This window comes from Pseudochaenichthys georgianus, chromosome 6 (assembly GCF_902827115.2).
Source record: "Pseudochaenichthys georgianus chromosome 6, fPseGeo1.2, whole genome shotgun sequence".
NCBI lineage: Eukaryota > Metazoa > Chordata > Actinopteri > Perciformes > Channichthyidae > Pseudochaenichthys > Pseudochaenichthys georgianus.
The window spans coordinates 29,717,251-29,741,878 of NC_047508.1; the positions used below are offsets into that span (position 1 = coordinate 29,717,251).

The 24,628-nt window shown below is 40.2% G+C and overlaps 2 protein-coding genes across 3 annotated transcripts; one reads left to right on the forward strand and one right to left on the reverse strand.

Annotated features, from left to right (window-relative positions):
• Window positions 1-1,325: 1,325 nt before the first annotated feature.
• Window positions 1,326-4,775, reverse strand: LOC117448556 (SH2 domain-containing protein 7-like). Of its 2 annotated transcripts, none has more exons than XM_034085871.2 (8): window positions 4,601-4,775; window positions 4,379-4,521; window positions 3,803-3,963; window positions 3,201-3,290; window positions 2,845-3,010; window positions 2,632-2,763; window positions 1,854-2,531; window positions 1,326-1,574 (listed from the first exon to the last, which is right to left on the reverse strand). In XM_034085871.2, exons 1-8 carry the CDS (start codon window positions 4,635-4,637, stop codon window positions 1,527-1,529), a joined length of 1,455 nt encoding a protein of 484 aa, XP_033941762.1. In that variant the 5' UTR covers window positions 4,638-4,775; the 3' UTR covers window positions 1,326-1,526. The 2 variants fall into 2 exon arrangements, with proteins under 2 accessions (XP_033941762.1, XP_033941763.1); XM_034085872.1 differs by having other exon boundaries at window positions 4,379-4,490; window positions 4,601-4,656.
• A 2,103-nt stretch (window positions 4,776-6,878) lies between these two features.
• On the forward strand, window positions 6,879-24,509 carry tbc1d2b (TBC1 domain family, member 2B). The gene is made up of 13 exons (XM_034085445.2): window positions 6,879-7,279; window positions 8,374-8,521; window positions 10,953-11,130; window positions 11,931-12,085; window positions 12,275-12,528; window positions 16,385-16,807; window positions 17,020-17,130; window positions 17,332-17,528; window positions 18,107-18,601; window positions 18,684-18,801; window positions 19,068-19,253; window positions 21,182-21,303; window positions 21,473-24,509. Exons 1-13 carry the CDS (start codon window positions 6,938-6,940, stop codon window positions 21,666-21,668), a joined length of 2,925 nt encoding a protein of 974 aa, XP_033941336.1. The 5' UTR covers window positions 6,879-6,937; the 3' UTR covers window positions 21,669-24,509.
• Window positions 24,510-24,628: the final 119 nt, after the last annotated feature.

The following is a 24,628-nucleotide window of genomic DNA, read 5'->3' on the forward strand; positions in this document are numbered from 1 at the left end:
TTTAAACCCGAGAGAGATTTGTTAACAGATACAAGTCATGTTCATATCAAATGTGTTTATACGGTGTTATCAATCATCACTGTATTGAAAATCTCTCCACCACAGCATCGCAACATTGTACTGTCTGTATGATAGAAATGAGGGTAGCCTATAGGTTTTCCCTTTTTTCATATCTCTTACTGAACCTAGTGCATGTGTCATGTCAGAGTTATTCCCAGGTGCAGAAACCCAATTATTCAAAAATATGGCACTGATCACATCTAGCTTTTGTATTTTTAAGAATATGTCAATGTATAATCGTTATCTTATGGCGCGTTTCCACTGCAGGCCTCGCTCGGTTTGGTTAGGCCTTATTAGGCCCGGCTCACTTTAATGCTGCGCTTCCATTACAGTTTAGGAACTGGGTAGTTACTATAGTAACGCAGTGTAGGCGGAGCCGTGACGTCATCTTCAATGAGAGACCCAGAAAAACAACACAGCCGTTACAAGTACAAACCACAGACTGTCTGTGTCATGGCGAATACAGTCACTGGTTTATTTATGTCTGTATAGGCCGTTGTTGTGAGTGTGGACGGTCAGAGCATATATAACGTTAGCTTAGCCAAGCTCCATTTAGAAAACACGCATTTTAAAAGGGTTTTTCGACTGCCGTCTGTCTGCAGACTTGTCAAAGCATTAATTCATGGTTTTTACTAACCGGTATCAGTATGTTGTTACTTCGGCATCATATTGAAACGTGTATTACAATTAAATCACTGTCAAATATGTTCATCTTGTTGTAGTTGTAGCCCCCTTGCCAGCGATTCTCTCTCTAGTTTAGCATGCTCAGCCCGACTCAGCCTGGTTGTTCCTGGCCCTAGAACCACGATTTTATGGGGCCAGAAAAACTGTGAATTAGGACCCGCTAGCCGTTACTAGGCCAAGTGGAAACGCAACCAAAAACGGGCCCCGCACGTCTCGGCACGCTTAAAGCGAGCTACCCGCTGCAGTGGAAACGCGCCATAAGAGTTTGAAGGAATATGTCCAAATATTGTTTGCCTTCGGAATTGTTTAATATTTTATATTGGGTTAAAATATCCTGGTGCGTTTCCTCACTGGCATTGGAAACTGATCATGAAACACATTCAAGTTGCTGCCGTACACATGTGTTTGTAATCTGCATGCAAATAAAGTTTCCTGTCAGTGAAGTGCAACATTGATGGGAGCAGCCTATAGTCAAAATATGTTTGAAGATCAGTAGGAAACACAGTACACCCTTTTTTCTCTAGGAAAATAATGAGTTTTTCTTTTTGCATGTGTCATTTATTCAAATGTGGTGTAGACAAAAATAAATAGACTACAGTGTTTCTTTAAATAAATAGATTTGAAATACAAATGACAGAAGATGTCATTGATTAAACTATGCACATGAGGGCCTAGGTTGAACTCATTACACATATTCTTTCACAGAGTGAATGTAAGGCAGGACCACTGTAGTGTAGAGAAAGTGGGTGAACATTTCATCAGTAGTTGGCAAGGTAAGCTCTTCACCATTTCTTCTTGACTTCAGGGAACAGCCATTTCCATTTATCATTCTACAGGAGGTAAAACAAAAGTGAATCAATAAATAAATATGAAGAGTAATAATACATTGTCTTTATAGAGTGCTGTTCCCGGTACTGAAAGACACTTTACATGCTAAAATTCATAAAAACAACATTAAAACACCACACTTAAAATATTTAAAATAAAACAATAATTAAAGGTTAAAAGCAGTTCTGAAGAGGTGAGTTTTGATTTGAGATTTCAAAGAAGACAGATTGATGAAATTGGATGAAGTGTTAAAATGGAAGCATTTGGCCCACATTACTAACCTTAAACCCCCGGGTGAGGTGACCATGTTTGGGTCTGACGTCCTCCAGGGGTTCGTAGGTGTTGCTGTTGGGTTCAGGTGCGTCTGTGTCCTTGTGGCCTGGAATTGGCTCATATGTATGAGGGAAGTGGTCTTTATTTGAGACCTCAGCGTACACTGCCCCCCTGTGCTGCTCTGAAGATCCAGTCCCAGAGGAAGCATGGTGTGGGCTGCTAGCTCTGCCAGCCAGGTGATAAACAGCAGCGTCACTCATGTGATCCTGACCGCTGCACGAGTCTGTCCCCTCAGGCAGAGGACTAAAGGAAGTGGCTTGTCTGACGGGCTTAGGGGAAAGTCTGGGTGGCGTGAGGGGGGGTGCACTCAGCCTGTAAGACTGCTCTCCCTCACAGCTGTGGTTCAGGAGCGGTAGAGACCTGCACTTGGTATCCAGCAGGCTGAGCTCAGAGTAAACAGACTCTGGTCCAGAAGGAGAATTGCTCCTGCTCATGTTCTGATCCTGAGTTGTTGATCTCCCAGCTCTCACTTGATTATCTCCAGGGAAATTGCCCTGACAGATGAGTTCGGATCTCGGTATCTCCCTGGGTTTTTGCTTCTTACACTGAGCATACAAAACCTTCTCAGGGTCATTCGACGGACCAATGTCGAGATGTCTGCTCCTCCGAGGCAAAGGAGGGACTTCCTGTTTTACAAAACAAGCCAGGTTCTTAAAGTCAGCTTGGGGGTGTTAATACAAAAACATTTGGTATGGAACGTATACATTATAATAAAACTGTACTCACCTCTTGTGTCCTGGGTGGAAGTGCAGGAAGCTGCTCTGAGTTAATCTTTGGTGTTCGCATGTTCTTTATAGCTCCAACTGGCCTCTCTTTAGGGCTAACCTGGATGGTGTCATACAGCTCTTTGTCAAGTTCCTGCAAGAACAAAACACCAGTTAGATCCTCATTCTCCATCAAATGTGACTTAAAGAAAGTGACTGAGGAGTTTTGTCTTACCTCAAAACATGAAGATGCCAGGGACTCTTCAAAAGGCTGAATGGCGTTCGTCTGGTAGTAATCTATGAGCTCATAGAGCGAGTCGTGCCCTTTAGTGTCGCCAAACACGACAAACTGCCCTGATTCATTTTGGTTTATCACAAAATGTCGACACCGATCCCTGCCTCTGCAACAGGAAATACAAAATAATTAGATAAAAAAACACCAAACAACAACCTTTAGTTTAAAAGGGGACAACAATGTGTTAATGAACACATGTGACCTTTTAAACCCGCATGTCAACTAAATAAGCTTGCTTCAAAACACAATCATTGTACGACTCAGGTTACAGGTTTTCAGAGCAAACCAATACTCACGTATAAGACAGAATGTATCCGATGGCCTTTTTACTGAGACGGATCAGAAAAGAGCCCAGCTCCTTTTCTCTGAGTATTTCCTCTGCCTCCCTGTAGATAGACACAAATAACCTTAAAACACTCCAAAAGTATTTCCCAAAAGCCTAATTTGAGTTTACAGGAACAGTGAGCTAGATTTTGAGTGGGGAAAGGCAGGTCAGGTAATTTCCCGAGGAAATTACATTCCATCAAAGGAAGATCCATTTTGTTTCAGGTATTTTCCGTAAAACTGTCATTTACCAATGCACAGGCTCTGGCAAATGTGTCCCCTTTGATTATGTATGTGTCTATATATGTCTGCTTTGTATCAATTGTCACTGCATCTGATGTAAACTCTGACTCATAGACTGATAGTGCTCATCGTAAAAGATAAAGCTTAAATAAAATAGTTTTTAATAAATATAAACAATAGTTGATATTAAAAGTGCAGCAGGTCATGTTTTACTACACTGTATTGAGTTGTATCGAGTTATATATAGTTACAAAAAACAAATTATTCTAATAATGAGCATTCAAGTTTATTTTCAACCCCGCAAAATCCAAATTACTGAATGAATACTCACTTCCTTGTGATGAAGCCCCGGAACCAGCTGGGGAAGAAGCCGTTTTGGACGATGTTTGGTAACTGAGTGTCTATAAACCACTTTGAGGCCAGTTCCCTGAGTCCTCCTTCAGTCCCTTCAACATCCAGTGCTGGTTCCCTTTGCTCCATCCTCGCCCGCTCCTAAACAAAGCCACACAGAGAGCCGCTGAAGACAACCTGCATTCATTTCCCAAACAGTCAGGGTGTATTTCAACCGTCTAATTTGCTTATTTTCCAGGAGGCGTCAACCAGAGAATAAAGGCAGCTTAATATTCTATTTGTTGCAGGAAATACCACATCATTCATTTGTGTACATTTTTTTAAAAACATACACTATACAACATTTCTTAAATGTTAAATTACAACCTTTTTGGGGGTAGATTAAACCTGCAAATCCATAATGTCAAAAGTCCATTCTCACTAAATAAATGAGGCAATGAGCTCCTCTGCTGTAATGTGATGTTAGGCAAACTTACTTTGCATGTAGATCAATGGAAATAAGTTAGTCATTAAAGCAGTTACGGACCATTCATGGTGATCTGGTAGCAGTACTTACCTTGAAGCGAAAAGTCAGACAGTTCCTGAAGCAGGGAGATTTGATGTGTCTCTGATCCTTTGTCCTTGACTCTGTAAAGTGGCAGATCTTCTCACACCTGGCTTTGGGTTTTCTGTAGAGGATGCAGCAATTTGTTTCAATCCCTAGAAAAAGATGGATGAAGGCTTAATTATGAGTTCAATGTGAAGCAAAGAAACTGTACGGTGATAAATGTGTACATACCTTTCCTGGAGAGTGTGTGGTTTGAACCGGGTGTCATTTCAGCAAACGTTAAAAAGCTCCTCTCAATGTCTGTCAACCGTTTATCTCAAACAGAAGGTCTTCTGAGGGAGTATAACTGTACATGCGAGATATAGACTGATGACATTTACAATTACACACATTTTTCCACCGACTTGGAAAGCGTTTCCGCTTTGCACGGCACAACACAGCTCATACAGCTCATCTGCATGTCACAGACGTCTAAGGCCCCTCTGAACAAAGCAGAAGCTTCATGAAGAGAAATTGAAAGTAAGCTGTGCAGAAACTGCGGTTTCTGTGCACACAAGTGTGTTGGTTTGCAAGAGGATATGTTTTACCCACAGACTGTCTGATTGTGGGAAATAAGGTGCGTCAATAGTTTTCTGACATGGGCTTGCAATGAACTCAGATCAAAGCTCACAAAGCAGGAGCAAATTCAAAAGAGTGGACATGTTTGGGAAAATTCAGAGATGTAAGAGGGCATGGAGAAAACTCTTTTTTTTAACTCATTACTCCCAGGGATGAGACAGTCTTCATGAATCATGTTTCTGTTGGTTTCTGCTCAGTGATGAGCTGTAAGAAGTCCCTGTGGGGGAGAGACAATAACCGAAAATAGTATGTGTCATCGTGAGCGGGATGAGCCGGAGATCTCAGCACTTATTAACAATAACATTTCTCCTGTGCTCTGATCTCAGGAAATATACCGCCATCTTTTCCAGATAATTGAACTTGTCTCTGAAAGTCTGATCAATGTGGTTCTGAATGTCTACTGAGTTTCCTGGTATTTTAATATAATGGAAATGTTTGCCAACATCTGCCCTACATGTGAACTGTTATGTTCCATGTATGATTAAGTATTGCTACAGTACAACGGTGTAGAATTTCAACATCATCACAACAGCGCTGTCTTTGTGAGTCACTATGTGCTCCTTTGGGGGTGTTAAGAGGATTGAGGTCAAATGCTATCACTGTTTCCGTGCTTGTAAAGATTCAATATAACATGCATATCATACCTTAACAGTGATCAGCTTATCTTATCTACATCAGGTTTGAGGTAATATATACAAGGAAGAGCTATCACACCAGACAAAATATATTTATCAGTGTTCTGGGGACATACCTATGAGAGGGATGTGGGCTTTCTAAAGGTCACGAGACAGTTGTTGTTGTTGGTTAAATGTCAATACATCAACACTTTCACCTTTAAATCTGAGTGGAAAACACGCATCCCACAAACAACAACTTCTCAGTGAGCCAAAGTTCAATCTGACAAATATAATAATGTCACTTGCAACAAAACAAAAGTTGCACACTTGTCAAAAGGAACAATTATATACATATATCTAATCACAAGACCAGTCATAGCACGTTCATGTCTAACCATCAATCAACCTGTTTAACCTGGGTGTTCATTTCTGCAGCTCCAAAATGTAACTTGGAGCCCCCAACCAGACACACTCTGTTCTGTTATAGCCCTCTGTTTTATATATGGGTCTCTCTGTGAATAACATATAGTTAAGTGCATGTTAGCATAACAGATTATACATTAAAGGTGATAAAATATATGTAGACAGGAGTGATTTATGGATCAATGTTGCTCCTCCAAAGAACAGGTGTTTAGTTATTTTTGTAAATTGTAATATAGATTAAACTCCCCAAAAGTATATAAATCAAACACATTTTCTTCACATAAAGTTAATGTTATTGTATATTGCATCAGTAAAACGAATAGAATATTATAATAACATTATAAAGACATGACCCATTCTGCTTAACACGTATTTTCTACTTAAGGTATGTTTTACTGATATTTTAATTGCAAAACCTTTATTTGCTATTAAGATTTGCAGTATTTCTGATGTGCAATGCATGCTGTATATAAAAGGCTCTTTGGGGAATACCATAGATTTTTAAAATACAAAGAGTAGAACCCGTTTTCAACAAGTATTTGTATGTCATTAAATAGCTCTAATTTTGAGGAATTTTCAGTACTGTATCTGCAGTTATGGGAATTTTAGTTTGTCAATTTTATAAATGTAATACATCTTTATTTTAACACCAGAAATGTATTGTGTTTTCGTTTACTTCTACTATACAGTAGATTGTTGTAATCTGTAACAGTGAAAGCATCTCAGGTTGCACATCTGGTCCAACAGCACCACCCTGCGTAACTGCTGCCTCATGCACAATCACAACCACGTACCCATTGACACAAAACTACATCTCCCAGGCTCCTCTCTTTAAGGGGCAGGCAGTCATGCGGATAGAAACAGGAGTGGGCATCCGCTTTGCTGCACGAAGAAGAAACTTTGAGGAAAGATGCACGAAGAGGAGGATGGCAACCAAGCAAACTCCTGCAGAGCTTCTCGGATTGTTGTCTCCAGATCTGTGGAAGTGGCCGACAGCGACGCAGCGAAGGAGCAGGCCTCCAAACTATGCGGATACCTGAACAAACTGTCCGGCAAGGGGCCTCTGAGGGGGTACAAGCCGAGATGGTTCGTGTACGATCCGAGGAAATGTTACTTGTATTACTTCAAGACTCCCCAAGATGCCTTGCCGCTCGGGCACATCGAGATTGGCGATGCGAGCTTCAGCTATGATGTGGAGGGAGAAGAGGGCCAGTTTGAGATCCGCACCGCCGGGAAGGAGTTCCTGCTGAAGGTAGAAACTTTTCAGCATGTGTCGCTCTGCTTTGCTGTCATTTGTCACTTCCTTTCTTATTGTGGAAAAAGGCAGAGACACAACCATTCTTACTTAGTGTTATTCCCAGTTTTGATTTAAGTTGGATATTCAAAATACTTCTGCTGACAGTTCTGTGATTTGACAACTTTTAAAGAAAAGCTCGATTCAAAAGAGCCTCTTTTAATATCTACAAGGCTTTCTAACTTTCATACCAAAACTGCAAATATGTTTTGGTATATCTATGTTTCATGTAAATATGTATACTATATATTAATGTTATAAGGTTTATTTTAATTGTATTATTTATTGGTCCTTTTCCTACAATCTACTTTGACTGTGTTTATACACCAAGACAAACTCCTTGTAGGCTATGTGTAAACCTAGTGCAATAAACCTGTTTCTGATTCTCATTCTGAAATAAAATCCAATATGCGTGTATCATGTTTGCCAAACAAGAGCTTAATCAGCACATTACTCAGCTGATTGCACTGTTTGCATGGATAAACTATTTTAGGGTATACATAAGCTCATCTTCCCCCATGACCCCACAGCTTTTGAAAGGGTTCTCTCATGTGATGATGGTGTCTTCTCTGCCATCATGTGACTGTGACAGGTAGCTCTGGGCTCACTCAACCAGCTGCTCGCTAGAGTCTGGAACATGTTCAGCATATGGTGTGAATGGTTAATAATACCAAACAGCTTGCAGTGCCTGAGGCTGGAACTGAGACTGAAACCAGCGCCTGCTCTCATTCACATGACGGATCCAAAGAATAACCTTGTGGTTATTTAACATCTTGCCAACAGTTGAAAATTAGCCTAATACTGGCTCATTTACAGCAATGTGGATTAATGTGCACTGTCCTTTTTAAATAAATAAACAAACAAACCTGCTATTTAAAGTGAACTTAGGCTGTTTCATATGCTTTGTTTAATTCCACAGATGCTCTCCTTTTCCTTGCCATGCTGTATTGATATCAATGTTAAAGATTGTATTGCCTTAGTAGCTTTTATGGCTAACATTTATTTCCCATGTTAGTAAATTGTGTGTATTTGTGTTTTTTTTTTTTTTAAAGGCCCCCAGCAGGCAGGTGATGCATTTCTGGCTCCAGCAGTTACAGCAGAAGCGTTGGGAGTACAGCAACACACGAGTCTCCGGTCAGAGAGACAGCTGGAGCTCCCCGACTATGGCCTACCCCCCCACCGGCCTCGTAGGCAAAGAAGGTAGACACATACATGCACACAAACATACATGTATGTGTATGGAAACTCATTTTCACAGCTTGGTTACCTTGTGATAAGGCTGAAAGTAAACACCTGTATCTGAGAGATTAATATTTACACAAGTCGAGTTATTTTGTCGCCAGGGTAACTACTGAAGGAGCAAGTACAGTTGGAGTGGATATGATAGGAGTGGTTAGTCAAGCATCGATTAAATGAGAAATCAAAGATACAGCTAAAGAAAGGAGTTCACATCTACTTTATCTGGGGTGTGTTTCATTTAAATGCAATGAAAAAAAAATCTCACTGTATGAACTTCAAGGGTTTTCACAAGTAGCTGCCACTGTTATATGATAGAATAAAGACAGCCTAAAAGCATTTACATTATAAACAACAAAGAAGATGTACATAACATATAAATACTCAGTGTAATATAATTTTAACACCATCAATACCAGTATAAGGTGTTGTGGCTATCCAAACAATGTGTGTGCACCACAGTTTTGTTATTCTACTTCCTGGGAAAACACGCTGTAAGCATGACGCTTCTGTGGACTTTTCACATTCTCGACCCTTATGAAGTCAGACATGTTAGTCACATGGTTTGACTGAAAGATAGGTTGAGCATAATATCTTTAAATCAGTGTTTGTTGCTGCACTTTATGGATTTGGCTTATTTTTATTGTTTGGGGTTATACAGCTGTTCTGATCCCATCATTTCTGTCAAAGATTTGACATCATGTTCAAGCAGTCCAGGATATTCTGTAAAAAGAGACTAAAATATGAAATGTTGAAGGAAATAAAAAATCCAGTTCTGAACTGGGACCAAAGTAGTTAATATTATAACATCAGAAAATATATTGTATTTAGGAAATAAGTTATCATAATATCAAAGAATAGCTTCTTACTCTCAGGTCAGTAAAGGCACACTTACAGTTTAATTTGTTTAAACTGCTGTAGCTGAGGGGAAATGAGCTGTAAAAAGCCTCTTCCTTTTCCTGTCATTACATATGCATGACTAATGTTTTTCTTTTTAAATAATAAAAAACAGAACACTAATGTTAACTTTGTGTTTACAACATTTTAAAGGTATTTAGTTAAACATATGTTTATACTTGATTTTGTTTATTTGTATAAAATACATAACATTTAAACATTGTACAGCCCCAAACAAGACAGATTACCTCAAATACCTCAAACAAAACAGAAATAAAATTATAAAGGGCTTATTGGTAGGTCATTTTGGAGAAACCAGCTTGAGTGTGCTAGAATTTGAAAATACACAGCTGGAAAAAATCTGCCACTTCCTTACAGAGCCCCTCCTCCAACACACACGAACGTGCACATGACCAATGAGGGCACAAGATAAGTTTGTGCACAGATGGAAGGCTGAAGGTCATCCAGTTATTTTAGCTGGGCCGACTAAAATGATTGGTCGTGCTTTTTACAGTACTACGGCTTCCACAGATGACATTTTTTTATGTATTTTTTGCCAAAGCACTCAAGATATTTATTGCTATCGGAATGTTAAGAGCATTCCATGGAATATAACAAAAAGTGTATCTCGAGACGGTTTCTCAAACTTACCTACCCCACCTTTAAGAGGACTTCAAATGTTTTATATTTTATACATAAAATTGACACCCTGGGTTCTTTTTTGTCTTAGAAGTTCTTGACCTTTTGGCAGGGAGCTGTGATGAAATGTTTCCTGTGCAAGAGAAATTTGGGAAATTAGTAATCTCCTTAACTGGAATTTTCTCTCACAGAGGATATTAAATATTTTATGTTGCTCTTTTTGCACGGCTACTAGTGAAAGATCAAAATGCCTAAACTTCTCTTCACACTATAAACAAGATGCAGGAATATCTGGTAAAATAGTAAAAGGATAAGGCGCATCAAAACAACCGATGCTTTAAATGCGGGACTAATTTGACCATATTAATAAAGCAGGCACAGCTTTAGAGAGGCTGGCAGGATTCGTTTTTCTTTTTTTGAAGATGTCAGCTGAAATGTTTAATCAGTACACAATGAGTTTGAACAAAGTCCTACTTAATTGCAGTGTCACAACAGCTACAGTATGTAGTTCCCACTTTGAACAACATTTCTGTGGAGTTGGTTCGCCTTTATAAAATGTTCCCTTACTTAACCAACTCATTTCATACAAAGAGGAAACTTTACTTTTAGGCTTCTTGGCTCAGAAATGCTACATACTGTATTTCCTCATGGTTAGAGAAACCACATACAGCCACCCTGTTGTAAATGGCATTCTGGGTAACTCTAAATGTTGCCTCACCTCGTTACCATTCAGTGTCATGATAATATAATTTCCTCAACGAATGGATGATAAAGCAGCGGTCCTGATAAACAGTTCTCGTGATATGAGTAATGCGTTATTATAATCATGTTCTTAAAATGAATTTTAATGTAATTTCAGATGCGCTCGTCTTTGAGAAGCTAAGTGAAAGCATGGAGAAGGTCCGCCACGACTTTTCAATGGAGACAGAAACAGATGGTGGAGGGATGGTGGGCATCCAGTCAGCTCGGGGGGGGGCTTCTGCCGGGTCGACAAACCCCCTCAACTTCTCCATCAGAAACTTCGGTACAGAACTCAGGTACGGCCGAACAATGATTATGATATCGTACCCATAAGTTTTTGTTTTGAGTTCCTGTCAAACTGGCACAACCAGTTTTATCTGCTATGTGCCCTGCCGTACAACACGTCCATTCAAATGAAGCAAAACACTGAAATGCTCAAAATGTGACATGGTTTGGAATTTGCTTTGTATCTCTGATAAGAAGAGAGTTGCACATGATTCATTGAGCATTCATTCTTATAGCATCTATTTTTATGATGATATCTCTTGTTTTGAAATACATTGACTTTTATCAACTTATGATCAGGGCAGAAATGTCTTACAACAAGACACTTTGCTGTAACACCTCTTATATGTATGAGGTGAGAGAAAGGCTTGAAGTTCATGCTGCTGCACACAAATAATCGTGTGGTTGCAGTGGTCTCACATTTAAAAGTGTGAAAACCTCAGTCTCTACAGCTTATAGGCCCTTTTTATATTTGTGATAAAGAATGCCTTCCATTTATGTTTGTTTTTAAGAAAGCCCTATGTGTAAATTATACTTTCCTTTCAAGTGAAAGCTGGACATCTCTACCTGTATTGTGTTGCATTGTGTACAGCTACAGTTCTGTTGCCAATGCCTGTGGGAAAAGTGTAAAGACCTCAACAAAGGCCTTTTGTGCTAATGTTACCATTTACAAACTAGCAGCACAAGTTTGCCCTTGATCCCTGTGGATTTGAAAATCTTCTACATAGTAGCAGACTCTTAATGTCCAGCAGCACGACGGCCCCACAGTCATGGTCTTACTCATCCTTACTTCTGGTTTCTGTTCTCTCAGGAACTCCATGTCTTATCTGCGGCCGGGCAGAGGAGGTGAGAGCAGACGCAGTATGTTTTACACCAACAGCAACAACAGTGCGGAGGAGTGGGAGCTCGTGGACACTCCAGCCAAGGACTTCGCCGAACAGAAACATCCTCCAGACACTCACAGAAGTACGTCCACTCCCTGCTTCCTCTGGACATACTCAGTTACATCCCCCAGAGAAAAAAAACTGTCTTTTATTGCTCCACTCATTTGCTCAATACTCTGACAAAGAGACAAACAATGCCTTATTCCCAAGAGATTCTGTCTGCTCAACACAAGTCACTAATTTAATTACGTATTTATCTCTCCTCTCTCAGATTCCTTTGGATCAGCGTTTACATTCGACTTTGTGCGCAACTCAGCGCGACCCAGGAAGCCTTTGCTCAGAGACAAGATGGGCTCTGGGAGGTTCGGGCGCTCCGCAGAGACGCGCAGTGCAGAGAACGCAGAGGTGGAGTGTAACGGCAGCAAACCTTTGGAGATGCAGCTTCGCCTCCAGAGCCAGCAGGAAGAGCTGAGCCGCATGCAGCAGGATCACGCCAAACTCAGAGAGGAGCTGGCCAGTCAGAAGGTACAACTATCCTGTTATTTCACATATGTTGATCACATGAAAACATTCTGGGGTAGAGTCTACAGAAAGAGTATGGGGAAATGGTTACAAATATTTAGATTGTGATTCACTAAAAGACATGTTTCTGGTTAGTAGTATTCACTTTAATGTTTAGAGCTTCATTCAGAGGGTCTTGTTAGGTTTCTGAACCGTTGATTCAGGATGTTAGTCATCATACCAATGGTTTTGTTTACTGTAATACATACACATTAATGTAGAAAAACTGTTAAGGCTGAATTGACTTAATGTGTGTATTATCTTAGGATGTATACCAGGTTGACCCAAGTGGTTTTGCTTACACTTTAGTTTATTCAGCACACGCATGGTGTCTGACGGAGCAGTTTGGTGTAATCCTGATGCTCTCACTAATACAGGAAGACAGCAAATGATTAGTCATGCTTTAGAGCAGGGGTGGGGAACCTTTTTCCTCTCAAGGGCCATTTCAATTTTTTCAACATCCTCCGAGGGCCGTACAAATGATTGACCTCATGCACGTGCACGGTGTGGCATGACCACCAAAACAGAAAGATATAGACACAAGATGTGTGCAAATGTATTTAGTTTCCTATCCATGTGAACATGATTTAAGTGGGGGGGGGACCTAACCTCCTCTAGGGGGGTTCGGGGGGTATGCTCCCCCGGGAAGATTTTTTTTTAAATGTTAAAGTTAAAAGCATCAATCTGGTGCACTTTGAGAGCAACATTAGGAGCTCTATGGATACATCTCTCAACACCCATATGAAACAGAACTCAACAGATTTACTTTTTCTTTATGGACATTTTACAAATCACTCCCCTTTCAAACTGTATTCTTGTTTATTAATAACAACTTTTTTTTACTGTTATATAGTATTTTATACCCGTTTACTTTATTATCTTATTTTTTTATAATAATGATCATATAAAGATGTGCCTTTACCTCACTGGTTGGAGAAAAAGCTTCTTATATTCGTTAGCATAGCTAGCTAACCAGATGCTAATAACAACAAAGTTATTGACTGTATGATCAGTATGACAGTCATGAACAGATCGCCACTGGGCTTTCAACCAAAGACACAGCCACGCAAAAACTGCGGCATGTGTACAGCTCCTTATGGGTAGGCTACTGCAATTTTTGGAAGTGCCGGAGCAGTGTCCTGGTGCTGCTCTCCGTCAGCACTACACGTTAGGCTCGTGTTGTGTTCAAGGACCCTGATCTTGGCCAGGAAAAACAGGCACTCGCTTGTTTAATCTTTTTGCGGTCTAGATTTCTTTCATTTTTTTATTTTTTGCGTGTGTTTATAAATTACCTCGAGGGCCGTACTAAATGGTCTCGCGGGCCGTATACGGCCCGGGGGCCGGAGGTTCCCCACCCCTGCTTTAGAGAGAACTGAGGAAACTGCAGTTCTTTCAACAACAATCACATTTGGGACGTTCCTTCCCATTGCTCTTTGTTCTTGTTTCAGTGTTTTAAATTAGCAAACTGGTCTCAATTGCTACAACATTAACCAGATACATATGTAATGTGTGAGTATATGCTTCCCTGTGATATGGCTCACTGGCATCAAACGTTTGAGAAAAGTTCATGGAGGAAGTGATTCAGTTGGTTGAATCTGCGTTAGTGTTATTGGATATGTTCAGTCATTCCTGGTTCTGCTTAGCTCGTATGGACTAAAGCAGACAGTAATAATATTGATTTATGGCCTTCAGGTAATGTTGTAACATTGCAAAGAAAGAAATGTTTCCACCTATTCTTCTTTGTATGTGGTGCTCACAGGGTTGGGTTGTAACGGGATACATGTAACGGCGTTACGTAATCAGAATACAAAAATCAAGTAGCTGTATTCAGCTCGCGTTACATTTGAAAAACGAGTAATCTGATTACAGTTACTTTCGTAAACCTGAAGTGAATACATTTTGGATTACTTATTGGAATTATTGGTGGAAAGATTTACTCTCAACTATTCAAGTAACTTTACAGCCGAATCATCACAGCCCACAAAACCACCGCAGATGGACCAAAAAAGCGTTTGAAAAAAAATCGCGGGTCCGCTCGCTCAGTGAAACAATAACAACGAAACATGGAGGAACAAAAGTCTGCGTTTAAATCGCGTGTTTGTATATATAGGTGTGTGTGGTTAAAACACATCAGCCTGCGGTCGCTCTTTAGTCTTTAGCCTTACTAATGATTATTTCTGAAGGTATACACAGTGAAGGCGGTGCGCGAAAGGCACTGTGCGGCTCACTCGTCTTCTCAGAGGCGGAGTTAACCCTCCCGCTGCCTCCTGGCGCTGCAGAGATGTCATGAAGTGAAGGAGGTTTTCCTTCTAAAAAACAGCTGTGGGCAGCAAATACTGTGAGTGTCACGGACATGAATTCATAGATCAAGGCAGATTGGTGCACACACTCTCCTGTTTTGCCAATCCGGTGCTTAAACTATAGCTCTACACCCCTGGCCGAAATGTCCTTAAAATGAAGTCCGAGTTCGACATTTTAATTAATGTCCTGCCAACACTGGCAGGACAGAAGGCGACACGCCCGTTCTAAGCCGTGTCCCTCACTCCTCACATCCCAAGCTGCATCCCCAAAAAGTGTATTATGTTGTTACATCGTTTCAGATGTGATGTTTCAGTTGTGCTCTTGATAAGCCATTAAAACAGTAAAAACACTTTCAGTTTCCTTTTGCTTTTTGTGTCTCCTGTTCACCAAAACATACCGTCTGTGAAGGAAAAAGAAAGTAATCCAAAAGTAATCTAAAAGTAATCTGATTACGTTACTTTTTTAAGACGCGTAACTGTAACTGTATTCGGATTACTTTCAGAGCCATGTAATCAGTAATCAGTAACTGGTTACATTTACAAAGTAACCCTCCCAACCCTGGGTGCTCATGAGAACAATGGCATTCTTCTTGACAGAAATTATGTTGGGCTTTTCTCATTTCATTAATTGTCATTGCTCTGTCTGGACAGTTTTTTTTACCTTGCCATCCACAATGTTAGGAAACGCTTGGCAATGAAAACTGTTTGTGTTTGTCACAGTTACTTTATCTACTAATGTGTAACCATGACATGCAAGTGGGTGTGTATGCTTGAGTGTACTGTAGGTCACACACACTTGTGCAATTATGTGAGCCAAGTATCTGCACTTTCGCCACAGTATACCCCTAATAATATACACACTAAACTTCTGTTATTTAGTCTCATGCTCTGTCATTACATGCAGCTGGTTATCTGTGCATTGTTTGGCTGTTGTGCTGCTTAGATGGCCTGTGTCAAACAGTGTGAACTAGCAGGGCTTCTTTCAGCAAATTATTTGGTAGAGAGGGGAAAACACACTCCCTGAAGCATTCAAATTACTTTGCAAAAACAGCAACAATAAAATGAAAATTGGGACTATGTTTTTACCATGAAGTATAAGATAATTGTGATTGTTATATAATAGATAATTATAAAAAGGTTCTTTCTTTTTTAATGACGTTGTGTGGTCTTCATTTTAGCTGAGATAGCCAAACTCTCCCTGAACATATATGTAGTTAAATAGTTTATTGTTAATAATAAAAAATGGGCTATTGTTACTTCTACGATATATGTTATGACAGAAAACAATAAATTCATTTTGGAAGCGACACTCGTTTGGTTATATAGTTATGCTTCTGGACCAAGCAGTGTAAAGTGTAAGAAATTATGAGAAGGAATAAAAATGATGTCCAAAGTAATTATGCGCTGCAGTTATTCAAGTAAAATTCCAGCTAAGAGAATATGCAACTGTCCCACATGTAAGGCATAATATTGACCCTTTAAATGTTGTGTTGACAAATAAAATCCCCTTTCGCCGACAGGAGCTGGTGAGGCTCCTGCAGCAGACCCTGAGGACCTTGCAGTGCGACAGGCAGCCGGTTCACCGTCCAGCCCCGGCTCCAGATCCATCCGCAGCTTCAGACCAGATGCAGGGTCCGGCCGTAAACCAGGAAGGGGTCGCCCAGGCGGAGGCCCTGCTTCAGGAGAAAGACGGACAGATCCAGGCCCTGTGTGGCCACATGGAGCGCCTCGCCTTAGAGAAGGAGAGTCTGCAACAAGAGCTGAAGGGCCTGAAGATAAAGGTGGGGGAGATAAACGACCAGCTGGGGATGCTGATGGAGACCATCCAGGCCAAAGATGAAGTCATCATCAAACTGTCGCAGGAGGGCTCCGAGCAGAGCGGCAACCCAGACAACGGTTCACCCCCTCCCTACAAAGATCAGCAGGAGGTAGACATCCTCAAGGTACAGAAAGAAACACAAGGAACGAGATTTAAAGCAAATAGAATGTAGACAGATCATGTGAACTGAAAGAGTATAGGACTATATCAATTATATTAGGTTATAGAATGAACTTCTTAAACTGTAGACATTTTAAAGCTGTTTTCTCATGGTTTGATTATGCTCTAGTTAATGTTTTACTCTGCGTAACCCAATACATGTTTCTCCAATTTCAGGACAGTCTTCAAGGCTACAAAACCCAGAACAAGTTCCTGAACAAAGAGATCCTGGAGCTGACCGTGTTACGCAGGAGTGCAGAGAGCAGAGAAAATACCTTAGAAGCAAAGGTATATCTTGTGTTTGTTCGTAATGGTGTAACTCTGTTAATAGAAACGGGAAGTCTGAGTAGCTAGCAGGGGAAGTCCTGCATTGGCCCCCTTAACCTCAACATTCCAAGTAGAAGCAATGAATAATGCATCATGATCTTGCCTGCCGTCAGTTATGATAACAAAGATGCTGATTATATTTCTCTGTTATCTCTGCTGCAGTATACGTCCCTGGAGGCCAAGCTGTGTCAGGTGGAGAGTAAGTATCTGGTGCTGCTTCAAGAAGTGAAGAACCCGGTGTGTTCGTCTTCGGAGCAGAGCCCAGCCCGAGAGGTCATCTCCAGATTACTGGAGGACGCGCTGCAGGTAGAGAGCTCCGACCAGCAGGACCACCTCATCTTCAAACCAAATACTGTCAGGTATGGCCAAAAAGCCTTTATGAATGGATGTTACGATAGATGTTTTTTTTCCCCACACTTAAAAGTATGTTTCATTTCTCTATAATGTTCTGATTTTAACTGATTTATATAAGTGTCTAAGTTGTAAGAGCAAGTTAAAACTATTTTACAGAATTTAAAATACACATTTCAGTTAATTTATACATGTTTTGCAAACAACTACTATCCCATTGTAGTTAAAATGTATCCAGAGTATCACTAAAATATACAACATATAAAAGACAAACCCATTGCAGGAGAGTAGACCTAATAATATAATGTCTTCATCAGATCTGTTTTCATTTTCCCTTTACTGGAAAAACTAGCTCTGCTAATTAGTATTGTGTTTGCTATTGCTGTTGCTCTGCAAGCTCAGGCATGTTCTCGCCAAAATGTATAATTAGAAATTCAGGCAATCTCTACAGTAACTGATGTAGCATTGAAGGCAGGTTAAGCAAATGTGGGTCCCTTTAAAAGTGTAAATACATTTTATAGTGAATTTAGCATCACTGATTGATGATGATCTCCCCCATGTTCTCTCTTCCCTGATCTAATATCAGTGAGTATGACACGTTCGGCTTCAAAACCGTCCCTGAGGAGGAGGAAGAGGAGGAGCAGCTGGATGCGAAGGTGAGAGCTCTGGAGCTGAAGTCTCTCTCCATGACGGATCAGGAGGTGTCCGTCGGGGTGAAGTGGGAGAACTATCTGTCCAGCATCATGAACAGAGATATGGTGCGCTCCCCTGAGCTCAAGGCCCTGTTTCGGAGCGGCGTTCCCCATGAGCACCGCTCCAAGGTGTGGCGCTGGTGCGTTGCCTTCCATGTCAAGAAGTTTAGGGACCACCTGCCGGCAGACTACTATGAGACCCTACTGAACGTGGCCCGGGACAAGCCCAACCCGGCCTCCAAGCAGATCGAGCTGGACTTACTGCGCACTTTGCCCAACAACAAGCACTATTCCTCCCCGAGTGCCGGCGGGATCCAGAAACTCAGGAACGTCCTGATGGCTTTCTCCTGGAGGAATCCGGATATCGGCTACTGCCAGGGACTCAACAGGTACAAGACGGACTCTACCATCTCTCCTTCTCTTCTTTTATGCCCTTTAACCACTTATATTCATTGTATGTCATTTCTTCAGGCTGGCAGCTATTGCCCTGCTCTATCTGGACCAAGAGGACGCCTTCTGGTGCCTTATAGCCATTGTGGAGGTCTTCATGCCAAGAGACTATTACACAAAGACTCTGCTTGGCTCACAGGTAAACAAGCTCAAAGGTGCAAGCATTGGGACACATAGAGACATGTTTCTGCCTCATTAACCAGAGTGTACAGGTTTCACTGCTGTCAGTTTGGTCGTATTCATGTGACTTATAATAGATTGTAGAATAATGCAGCAGTAGTGATCTGCACTGTTTGATTCCTTTCTCTCTTCTGGATTTGACCCCATGGTTAATCCTATTGTAAAACAAAAGTTATCTGTTCATGATGAAGAATTAACTAATGTTTGTTGGTTCGATCTGTGCAGGTTGACCAGCGTGTGTTCAAGGATCTGATGTGTGAGAAGCTCCCCCGGCTTCATGTCCACTTCGAGCTGTACAAGGTAGACTTCTCCCTCATCACCTTCAACTGGTTCCTGGTGGTGTTTGTGGACAGTGTGGTGAGCGACATCCTCTTCAAGATCTGGGATGCCTTTCTCTACGAAGGTCCAAAGGTGAGAGGCAGACGAGACCGTAAAGCTTTGATCCTCCGAGCTCACATAACCTGATTTCTGTCTGGACATGCTGGCAGAGCTCTGAAGGAAGCTACAAAATTAGATAAGGAGAGCATCAAAAAAAGAGCTGTAGCATTTCAGTTGGCTGAATTTTTAAATGGGCCTTCTTCTACAGATGGTATGTAGGATTAGTTTTCTGCTTGTTCAAGTGCCAGTTGTTTGGTTCAACCCACTGTTTTCCAACCTTATGTAACCAGCAGCTCATAGTGAAGAACCCACATGTGTTTGCACCAAACCCTTCACAACCCTCTATAAGAGCTTTTAAGCCTGTTTTAACTTTTCTTTTTTGCAAGCAAATTGTTTGCTAACAATTTTGTCACTGTTTATCTCTGTTTCGGGCAGTGGAATTTGTTATTCATTTATCCAGCAGAAGCATAGCAACATTGCATTCATTTGGAATTGTGTTTGTGACTAAAACAAATATTCACTTTTCTTTTTAGTGTCGGTTTTGTTGTCCTCCATATTCTGCAGGGAATATCTGGCATTTTAGCCTCTTATGGCAACACTGTGTTTACCAGTTGATCTGAAGACTTTGGTTGTCTGCTTTTTTTGTGTGGTTCAGCTGGTGGACACAAAGTCTGTTGAGCTTTTTCATGAAAATATCAGTCAGGGGTGAAGGTGAACTAAAACAGTATAGTTGAACTTGTGAGCCAACAAACCAAAACACTGAGTTAAAGAAAGCTCTAAAACTAAAGCTATTCAGTAGAGCTGAGAGGAACTGCAAAGTTTTGTAATAATTCTGTGTGTTCATCACTTTGGGCAAACACTTTAACACACAAGTCATGTGATACCATATGAATATATATATATATATATATATATATATATATATATATATATATATATATATATATATATATATATATAGATCAGTGCTTCTCAAAGTGTGGTCCACTGGTGGTCCGTGAGCACCCCCTAGTGGCCTGTGAGTATATTGGTAACATTTCACATTTTTAATAAATTAATTAATTTAAGTTTTCCGCACTCTCGCAATGGAGCGAGCTTAAGTTTCACTTTCGATTGCATGATATAGCCCATGATAAATACCTTCATCACACATGTGGCCACTTGTTTGTACCATTTTCAGGCGATTTGTAAAAAACTATGTGTTTATGGATATGTGTGGAGTTAGGTGGTCCGCGAGTGTTTTTTTATTGGTTAAGTGGTCCTTGGTATGAAAAAGTTTGAGAAACACTGATATAGATTAAAGCCACTTTATTAATGTAGATCAGAGGTGCCAAATACGTCGATCGCAAGGGTAGTGTGGGTAGATTTTAAAGTTAGCCTATCATCCATCCTTACTATGGCATTTGCCACTTGATTGACGTACAGGTAAGCCAGTCTGAGTAGTATTGTGCCATTCGGGTTCATGCAGTTATGAGGGGGCCTCACCTCCTCATCTGAAGCGCAAATGCGGCGCACTGTTATACGCTTAAGCGGCACAATTAGTGTAAGCGCGCCACAGTTTATCTGCCGTTTAGTCCACTAGCATGTATCCCCTGCCCCCTGCCCCCCTCCCCCCGCTCAAGACACAGATTGGGCAGGGGCGGCCCTGTAGGTAGATCATTTGGGCGTGGTCATTTTAAAAGTAGCTCCCAAGCTGAAAAAGTGTGGGCACCCCTGATGTAGATCCTATGCACTGCTCTGTGGTCAGATTCACAATTTTGTTCAGGTGTTAACTTGATGAATGAAACACTTTTTTTTCATAACAAGACTGTTTGTTCAGACATTCCTCTAAAATAAAAAAAAATTGCCTCTAGTCTTTTAAAGTGTCCTCACATGTCAGAGGCATGATGTGATATGTTTCATTATCGTACGGTCATGCATGGATAGTCATGAAATAGATTTCATGGCTTTTTTCTCCACAGATCATGTTTCGCTGCGCCCTCGCTCTCTTCAAGTACAAAGAGGAAGAGTTTTTGAAGCTAGAGGATTCCACAGCTATCTTCAAATATCTCAGATACTTCACACGCACAATCCTGGATTCAAGGTACAGCGTCCGCAATGGCTTATCATATCTTCATGCTCTGTGGCCGGTTTACAAACAAGCATCTTATCTACAGTCTAATATGAGTTGTAACTTGAAACATATTAAACAGGACAGCATGCAGAATAAAAGCAAGCCATCCCAGACTGATATCCTTGTTTTGTTTTTTCAGGAAGCTGATGAACATCGCTTTTGGGGACATGAACCCGTTCCCCATGCGGTCGATCCAGAACCGCCGCTCCTTCCACCTGGAGAAGGTCCGTCTGGAGCTGACGGAGCTGGAGGCCATCAGACAGACCTTCCTCCGGGAGAGAGAGACTACTCAGGACAGGCGGAGCTTCGTCAGCGACGATGAGGAGGATAACTGAGGTTAAGCCTGCTGCTGAAGTATGAAGCGATCATGTCCAGAAGTCCCTGATGTGTCGCAGTTGAAAAGGGATGTTTCCTAAAGGATTGTTTGAGTTGTTTTCCGAGACAGAATAATCAACTTTTATACATTTTGATTGCAACTGCATCAAAAGGCCAAAACATTACAAGCCGTATGGGCTTCCTATCAGTATTCCTGCCATTTATAAAAACTAAAACTTTATTATTGTATGCTTTATCATGTCTCTTCCACTTTCAATGCCAAACTTTACTTTTTCTGTCTGAATCAGTATTTCTTTTTTCAACTTGGCTGTGGTCTTAGGCAATTCTGTGCCTGTTGAAGGATTGATTGTATTGTAATTTTTCTTTTGTTTTACTTTTTGCTGTCTCTGCCCCAATTCCTTTCACACATATCTTCAGATTGTTTACCTTAATCATTCTTTTTATATTTTCCCAATGCCACTCAACAACACACTTTTGTGTTTTATCCCTGTCTATCAAATGCACTTAAATCACTTATGCTGAAATTCAAAATGCGCTGAAAAGTCTCAGAGCCTTATGATCACAAAGTCGTTCCACATCCTGCACATCACTCCAGCCTCACCGATGTTCGTATTACACAAGAATACACACAAAGGTGTTTTCAAGAATCCCATTTATTAATTTTTAGTAAAACAGCAACATTACGAGGAAGAATTTTCCCCATTTTATTATCTCAGGATTCAGATTAAATAACTTCCAAATTGTGAGATTATTTTTGTTATATCATTTTAAACTTAAATTCCACTTAATTCCCAAAGACATGTCTGACAAACTAATACTTGTTTACATCTAAATGTGCGCTTAAACTTTGTAAAAAAAAGTAACAGGCAATGGATTTGGTTAGCAGAATAATTGAAAATAGCATTGACTTAAAAATACCATGTCAGTGAATCTATAGAAATTACCGGTCTGACCATTTTATTTTACGTATTCTAAGATATGTGAATTTAGACTAATTTTCCATGACTTGTTTTAGTAATTTCTTAATTTTTCTAAACATAAATTGGGTTTGTTAGGTGTTTAAAGCGTTAAATATCCCCTTATTTTGCCAGATAAACATGCATAATGCTGTTATTTCTCCTCTGATGTATTTGCATCTCTTGTCCACAGTGTGGCAGTATAACATTGTGTCTCGTCTGTGTTTACAGTTGTTCACAGGTACCCTCCACACAGTATGATGTATACAGTTTATTATACTGTACTGATAAAATGGCTGTGTAGTCCATCTGTCGGTATGATTGTATGTGAAAAATTTAAATATGATTTGTAATCTATGAGGGAAGTGTTTCAGGATATTTCAAGACGTGTGTAGCAACATCTTTCTTCCACATCCAGGTACTTACAAAAGACAGTTGACTATAGCACTGTGACCGTCTTCTCTTTTCAACACAGTCTCACGGCATTTCGTGTTATAGTCACGAAATTAATCTATTGATTCGTGTTCACCAACACGATTTCCCCATTTTTTTCGTGTCACACAGAACGATTTTAAAAGCAATGTAAAATAACAAATTAGAAGGAAAAACAGATAAAAAAAATACAGATATCAGTATTCTGACACAGAACGATTTTAGAAGCAATGTATTGGTAGTATGTTTCGTGCCTGCACCAAATGATAACAAATTAGAAGGAAAAAGAGATGACAAAAAATACAGATTTCAGTATTCTGAGGCTCTGAGCCCCATTTATTTTCCTCGCGGATGGCAAAAAAACTCAGGCATTATACAATTCAAAATAAAAGGGATGGTTAGGCTTAGGGTAAGATATTGAGTAAGAAAAATGTGTTTATGAACCACACAGCTTCTGGTATTCCAAGACCCGACCGGACAAAAAGACGTGGCGCAGGCACAAAACATACTACCAATAGAAATACATTGCTTTTAAAATCGTTCTGTGTGACACGAAAAAAATGCGAAAATCGTGTTGGTGAACACGAATCAATAGATTAAATTAATTTCGTGACTATAACACGAAATGGCGTGAGACTGGGTTGCTCTTTTACGACGTTGGGGAAAACGGATCTACAGTAGGCCTACTTGCTTAGAAAGAAACCATGTTTATATTTGGTAAATCCACAGTGGAAAACTGTTGTTTGAATGGGAATCTTCAAGACAGGGAGACATGTAATTACTTAGCCGCTTCTCTTGTATGCTGATATATTGTTTACAGTTACTGTTCTTTTTTATGTTACTTTTAAGCTGTTTACAGATTGTTCCTTGCTGTACGTTATATAATTGACTTCCAGATCAGCTACAGCATCATGTTACTTCTCTGTTAGACCACCTGAACTTGTTAACCGTTGTTATAATTGTAGTCGTTTATAATGAGGGATACAGGAATGTTGGATGACCTGTCGAAGCAGAGATGGATTTTGTATTTCTCCATGAGAGCAGGGCTCTCTAGAGATTTGACTTTGATTGGTTTGAGATAAAAGGTTTTCTGGGCCCCATTCATTTTGTCATACAGTACTTTTGCCCATATTTTAAAACATATCTGTTCTACGGCTGGTTCACATTTATCTTTTGTTTTCATATGGAATAAGCTACATTTATTGTATCACCCTTTCTTTCTTTTCTCTGTTGCCTTCTTTCCCAGCAATGTATTGCACAGGTATTATAAGTTGACTTCAGAATTATATGGGGTACTTCACTTCTTTATATGTAAACCTCTATGGTATATTGTTAATTGTTAATCTGTTAATCAATTAATCATAAAAACTGCAAAGCTTTTATGTTACAGCATTAAGTATACGCCACTGTATGTAATTTGTAAGACACATTCAATAAACAATGGCTGACTGAGTGTGAGTTGTTTATAAGTAAATAAGTAAAAAGAAACAGCTTGCTTTGGTAATCCTCAGTTCCTAAAATGCTTGTTCAAAATAAACAGCAAACATGTTGGTCATCTGTATTGATAGCCT

What these genes read in the sequence shown, in the direction of transcription:
- LOC117448556 (XM_034085871.2), bottom strand. Translation starts at nt 4,637, where the DNA reads ATGACACCCGGTTCAAACCACACACTCTCCAGGAAAG. An exon ending in CGGGGCTTCATCACAAGGAA is followed by an intron (nt 3,291 to 3,802) that starts GTGAGTATTCAT and finishes GTCTATCTACAG; the next exon opens with GGAGGCAGAGGAAATACTCA. An exon ending in TTCCACCCAGGACACAAGAG is followed by an intron (nt 2,532 to 2,631) that starts GTGAGTACAGTT and finishes TTTGTAAAACAG; the next exon opens with GAAGTCCCTCCTTTGCCTCG.
- tbc1d2b (XM_034085445.2), top strand. Translation starts at nt 6,938, where the DNA reads ATGCACGAAGAGGAGGATGGCAACCAAGCAAACTCCTGCAGAGCTTCT. An exon ending in AACTTCGGTACAGAACTCAG is followed by an intron (nt 11,131 to 11,930) that starts GTACGGCCGAAC and finishes CTGTTCTCTCAG; the next exon opens with GAACTCCATGTCTTATCTGC. An exon ending in AGACTCTGCTTGGCTCACAG is followed by an intron (nt 18,802 to 19,067) that starts GTAAACAAGCTC and finishes CGATCTGTGCAG; the next exon opens with GTTGACCAGCGTGTGTTCAA.